The following is a 6453-nucleotide window of genomic DNA, read 5'->3' on the forward strand; positions in this document are numbered from 1 at the left end:
TATAGCCCTGTAAATGTGTGTGTGTGTGTGTGTGTGTGTGTGTGTGTGTGTGTGTGTGTGTGTGTGTGTGTGTGTGTGTGTGTGTGTGTGTGTGTGTGTGTGTGTGTGTGTGCGCATGCGTGCGTGCGTGCGTGCGTGTGCATGTGTTGTGTATGAGTGTTGAATGCAATCTTCTACAGCTCATTAAACCAAATTAAAACCCACCATACGTATTGTAGGGAAAACCTTCACAGAAAATAGCATATCTGTTTTGGTTGTGAGCTTGTAGATCTGCTATTTACAGCGAAGATATACAGAGCAGAGCCAAAACAGTGTGCAGTGTTGAAATGAAGTGATTAAGGGCTGTGATGTTTTACTTTCAAATCAATATCTATGTCAGCAGTGGCACTACTGCCTTAAACATGTTGTTAGTAGAAATAAACACAGAAGCAGTACATATAGGTAGAACATCCTTACAGATCTGATTGTATTAAACAACGTTAAACTCACCAACATTGCACCTGCTGTACGGAAAGCTGGAATTATCCTCTTTCTATCTGCCAAGTTTATGTTTTTGATTGATTCATTCATTATTGTATTAGACAATAGAAAATGCAAACAGTACAGGCCGGTACAGTCAAAGCACATTGGTCCAAAAGGATAGCACCTGAACAAAGACCGTTTCCATATTTTTTCTTTCATAAAAATCCACCAGACATGTTATGAGCTACTTTCTGTTAAGACAGTGGTTTTCAACCAGTGGTCCATTTGGTTTCATTTTACGCTCTCAAGAGTTAAATTTTTGTTAAACATTTGTTAAACATTTTGTTTAAAGGTATATTCAGTGATTTCACTTAATTCAAATATCACTTATTTTTTTGTTTAGTTGTGATAATCCTCCCTACTATAGAGTGTGCTGGCCATATAAGGAGTTCCTCCCTGTCCCCAGTTAACCCCTGGGGGTCAAAAAACCGTAGGTTTCGTTTTTGGCTCTCTATCCTGATTGGACGAAAGGCTGGGTCCCACAGCCAAAAACGAAACCTAAGGTTTTTTGAGTGAACTCACTGAATATACCTTTAAACAATCACTTTGCACTTTGAGGATAATCTGCAGCTGCAATGTTGGTGAGTTTAATGTAGTTTAATACAATCAGATAGGACTCTTCTGTTTTGTTGTGAAGGGTTTGTAATGCAACTCAAGATTCCAGATGAATAGAATTAGAATCTAAGAGTTGCTTGCGGCTACAACACTTAAACAAAGATTCTGGTTTGTCCAATGTCATTTGTGATGTCCATGTCAAATAAAATTAATTTTAACACAACATAAACATCAATTGGACTTTCTGCATAATCCATCCATCCATCTTCAACCGCTTATCCGTAGTCGGGTCGCGGGGGCAACAGCTCCACCAGAGTGTTGTTCCAGACGTCCCTCTCCTGAGCAACATTAGTGACTTCCTCCTGGGGGATCCCGGGACGTTCCAAGGCCAGTGAGTCGATGCGTTTCCTCCGACTGCGCCTTGGTCTGCCCCAGGGTCTCCTCCCAGTGGGATGGTGCCTCAAGGACCTCCCTAGGGAGACATCCGAGAGGCATGCCCGAACCACCTAAGCTGGCTCCTTTCCAGGCGAAGAAGCAGCGACTTTACTCCGAGTCTCTCTGACTGAACTTTTCACCCAATCTCTAAGGGAGGTGCCAGCCACCCGTCAAAGAAAACTAATTTCGGCCGCTTGTATTCGCGACCTTATTCTTTCGGTCATGACCCACACTTCTAGCCTGGCGCAGCCACACTTCACCCGCCCAGCGCAGTGGTATATTAGTATTGCAACGCGAGGCAGGCTAACACACTTCATGACCATAGGTGAGAGTAGGAATGAAGATTGCTCGGTAGACAGCTATACAAGCTCACAACACGCAATTTGTGCTGTTATTGAATTAAAAAAAAAAGTTACCATTTTGGACATAATGAGGTTTCCACCTGACAGAGACGATAGATTTATAATATTATATGAGCTGCTGTGTCATTGATTTATTCCGACAAAAATAAGGAACAATGTCTGTCCTTTATAAGTTCAACAAGGGTCTTTATAGTTTCAAAATAAGGGATAATTCTATATTGGTTGGCATCCCTATAGTAGACTTCACTATAGAATACTGCTTTCACCAGGTGACATAATGACAGAGAGATGTGTGTGCGTGTGTGTACGTGCGTGCGTGTAGTTGCACACGTGCACATGAAGACAGGTGTTCAATTTCTCACGATACCAACAACATAAATACATGGTGTGCGCGCGCGCGCGCGCGCGCGCGCACACACACACACACACACACACACACACACACACACACACACACTGTAACTAATTGATTCTCAAAGTAAAGTGGGGGTCCTTGATATGTCCCCAGCTAAATGTGTTAATATGGCATCACAATCAGTTCAACCCCATATAGGCCATTTGAGAATAACAAATATACAAGCTCACAACGCATCACAATGCAGTGTGTTGTGAGCTTGTAGATCTGCCATTTCAAAATCAATATATATTTATTTAAAAAAACGTTTTTAACAACACTGTCACTGTCACAAATGAAAGCCTGGGTATCGAGGCTAGACAGTCAGTGTCAAGTACAAATGTTGTATGGAAAAAGTTTGAGAACCAGTATACAGCGCGCACAGCGTGTGTGTGTGTGTGTGTGTGTGTGTGTGTGTGTGTGTGTGTGTGTGTGTGTGTGTGTGTGTGTGTGTGTGTGTGTGTGTGTGTGTGTGTGTGTGTGTGTGTGTGTGTGTGAGGGTGTGTGACTGTGTGTGTGTGTGTGTGTGTGTGTGTGTGTGTGTGTGTGTGTGTGTGTGTGTGTGTGTGTGTGTGTGTGTGTGTGTGTGTGTAATGTGTAAACGAACTCACAGATAGGAGGTAAACACGCTGATGTTTCCAGGCATGTGGGTGAGCTCCAGGTCAGAGCAGTCCACCTTGTGCAGCAAGCCGTCCTCCTCGCACCGGCAGCGGCCCGGGCAGACTGCCGTGGCCGCCCCTCTGTCCCCGAGCCCCGCGGTGATGGAGCTCCACCACCACACCGCAAACAACGCTAACAGCAGCCCAGATCTGGACGCTTCTTCCAGCATCGTTTCTCCTCCTCCTCCTCCTCCGGACCTGCTCAGACTCACTCCAAGTCTCCAAAGTAGAATTCAACCGGGTTTTGTTTAAATCAAATCAGTCGATTTGAAATCAGTCCGTTTGAATTAGTCGGCCTATTTTAAATGTTTCAAATTTTCGGGAAGGGTTTTAGTTAATCGTTGTTGACCGTTTGGTGGAGGACATTGAAGTCTCCTCGGCTCGTTGCTGCATGCAGGTTGTTGTTGGTTTAATCCTTATCGAAATGGATTTAATTCACAAGCGTGTCTTTGTTTCGGCTCCACAAAGGTAAAAGAAAAACAGGAAAAAGTGTAAATTCCTCTCTCAAGACAGACATGTATTTATTTTGGAATCTGCGATTGTAAATCAGTCGCTCGGTCGGCTGAGGACGGCGGTGCTGCTGCTCTCGAGCTGCCTTCCAGATTTGAGCGGCGCGCGTGGAGTTGCCGTGCAACTATCTCACGCGCACACACACACACACACACACACACACACACACACACACACACACACACACACACACACACACACACACACACACACACACACACACACACACACACACACACACAGCTGACACAGGCCTACCTTCACACATACATGTATGCAACCGTATACGCTCGTGTTTGGGCACTGGTGTATAGATTTTAAACGCGTCACATGTTCCAGGGATTTACAGTAGGCCTACCTTAAATCAGACACTGACATCTTGTGGACTGTATTGTGCAGTAGGCCTACTGCACCCTCAATAGCACGGTTAATGTGTAACGGTAGAATTGACCAGGGTTTCTCAAACTGGGTGCCTTAATGACGCAAGTCCAGGGGTGCCTCAGCATTTGGAATGTATCAATGTCAATACTTGGTGTGTTCTTTTTAAGTCTACACTCTACATACTGGTCTCTTCACCAAATATAGTAAGTAAATGTAGGATATACTTTCCACCACTGCAAGCTCTTAAGTATAGAATAGCAACTTTACTCAAGGTCCCCCCATTATGGAATGAAACACATGCCAGTGATAGTGATTGAAGCACTCGCACTCCCATATTCTCACGATGGGGGGTATATATTCTCTGTTTTGACATTATAGCAGAGTGCTTCTCAAACCTTTTAATTAAAATGATGTCCGCTTCTCCCCAATTTTGGCCCACAACCCACATGCTTAGTTAGTTAGTTAGTGAGTTAGGCCAATCACCGGATTTACATTGACATGGCGCTCTGCATTGACACAGCACAGGTGTTTATGTCCAGCAGGTGGCAGCAAAGCCTATCATGATTTAGAAAGGCAGCTTGATTTAATCATTGAATATTGAATCAGAATGGATTTGAACGATCACGGATCACAATATATAATGTCAATGTTTGGCATAGCGGGTCTATTACGAATTACGATTAGCCTATATTTTCGCCCAGAAGAATTGTTTGTAGAGTGAAAATGTTTGTTGAAAATTGTGAAAAAGCCTTTTAAACCAGGCGAGCTGGAATCTAGAGTCTAGACTAGAGTAGACTAGACAATGGTACCGAGTGAAACCCTAATATTGTCGCTGTTGGGTGGAACAATTGTATGTCCAAAACTATTACATTCGGAAAGGAAAGGGAAAACCAATGGAGTAATTTAGTCACATGCTCTTGTTAATACCATTCATTGGTGGTTGAATAATATAAAACCCAGATTCGAACCCACCACGTATTCCTATGTCATTGTCAGCAGGGAGGGTGTTTTGGGAGGCCTAACGAAATAATTGGAACATCACCTGGAGTTATTTAAGTGTGACTGATTAGCCAAGCTGTTATAGATTAACCCTGACAAAGACCTTTAGGTCGAAACGCGGTGGTCACGTTTAGTTGCCTTGCTCATCAATAAATCATATTTATATTTTTCACCAAGGAGTGCCTTCATGGAATCCTTTTTTCTTTGCAAGTCTGCATTTTACACCTTTTTACACACTTTTTGCTTTGCAATGTAAACATGTTTTCTTATGCCAATAAAGCCCATTGAATGTTGATTAATGCCCTCCTTTTTGGTTTTTGTTAAGTTAAAGCTCTATTGTGAATTTCTGATAGTAGGCTAATCAACATTGCTGTGATTTAGAGTTGTCTTGCATGTTGTCCCCACTGGAGGGCGCAATACAATTGTACAGTATATTCAGAAACTGCTTCCAGTTCTGTAATCTTCACTTCCTGCCAGGCTGTTTTGCTATGGTATAGCTGAGAAGAAGCTGTGAACAACTGGTATGAAAAGAACAAAATATGTATATACAATACACACTAATAATCATTCATTGTTGATTTCCATAGGCTAATACATGAGAGCTAATGAGCCATTCTCTTATTGGAGTCCAGACTGATCCTGATTCCTGAAGCAAAGAGCATTCAGATAGTGTTCCTCCACTGTGGAGTGCCGCAGGGCTCTATTCTTGGACCAATTCTTATTGGTCCAAAGGGCCCCTGCCGCAAGTCTCTGATGTCTTGGTACAGTGGGCAGACGGTTAGGAAGTGTAGCTCAGTCTCTACCTCGTTTTGTGTGCAGTGGGTGCATAGTCTGTCTTCTCTTGTGAGCCAAGTCTGCCTATGGCGGCATTTCTCAATCGCAAGACTTGTGTTCACTGAGTCTATATCGAGTTAAAAGGTAATCCATTTTGGTATTATATTCCAGCAGTTTTGGACTGGATCCAGTTTGTGTAAAGCTCACAGTCTACTGATGCTTTTGCTAAATGGTCTACTGATGCTTTTGCTAAATGGACTAAAAACCTTTTACCAAAGCATTCCCTTGACTTTCTTTCGTTTACTTATTTTTTACTTAATCCAGTCTGGCAGTGTACCGTGGGTACAACTCCTGATCCCGATCCTTTACTGTGTGTCACCCCCCCATCTCTCTCTCCCATTTCCTGTCAGACTATACTGTTACTCTGTCCCTCCTTAAAAATAAAATAAATGCGAAAGACACAACAAATATATAAAAAAAGAATAGAAAAACCTCTGTAAGCACTCTGAGATTCGAGAGAATGTAAAGTGCTATATAAATAAAATGCATTAGCCTATTATTTGCGACCATAGGTCGCATTTACTATGAAAACCTGAATTTCCGCGTGTCACGGTCACAGCTCCATATATGGTCACGCCTCGTGACATCACACGCCGGTGAAAACTAGAGTTCTCAACAGGCCCGAAGCGTAAGGCCCGGCCCTACCTGGGCACTGCCACCCTCCATATATGGAGCAGACCTGTTCTGACATTGATCTGACCTCATCAAACCCTGTACGCTCAAGACACGCTCCATATATGGCCAGACCTCATCAAACCCTGCACACTCAAGACACGCTCCACATATGGCCAGACCTTATCAA

At 43.3% G+C, this 6453-nt stretch overlaps 1 protein-coding gene across 1 annotated transcript in view; it reads right to left on the bottom strand.

The window, feature by feature from the left end:
* LOC310853655 (leucine-rich repeat-containing G-protein coupled receptor 5-like) overlaps positions 1 to 3010 on the bottom strand; it is a gene marked incomplete at its 3' end in the record, with an annotated part of 31311 nt that extends 28301 nt beyond the window's left edge. The window contains exon 1 of the mRNA XM_083758048.1: positions 2880 to 3010. Coding sequence (XP_083614174.1) covers positions 2880 to 2914 — 35 coding nt within the window. The 5' untranslated portion in view covers positions 2915 to 3010. The remainder of the gene's footprint in view (positions 1 to 2879) is intronic.
* Between the last annotated feature and the right edge of the window lie 3443 nt (positions 3011 to 6453).

This window comes from Protomyctophum parallelum, assembly GCF_964188405.1.
Source record: "Protomyctophum parallelum genome assembly, chromosome: 22".
In the NCBI taxonomy this organism is placed as follows: Eukaryota; Metazoa; Chordata; class Actinopteri; order Myctophiformes; family Myctophidae; genus Protomyctophum; species Protomyctophum parallelum.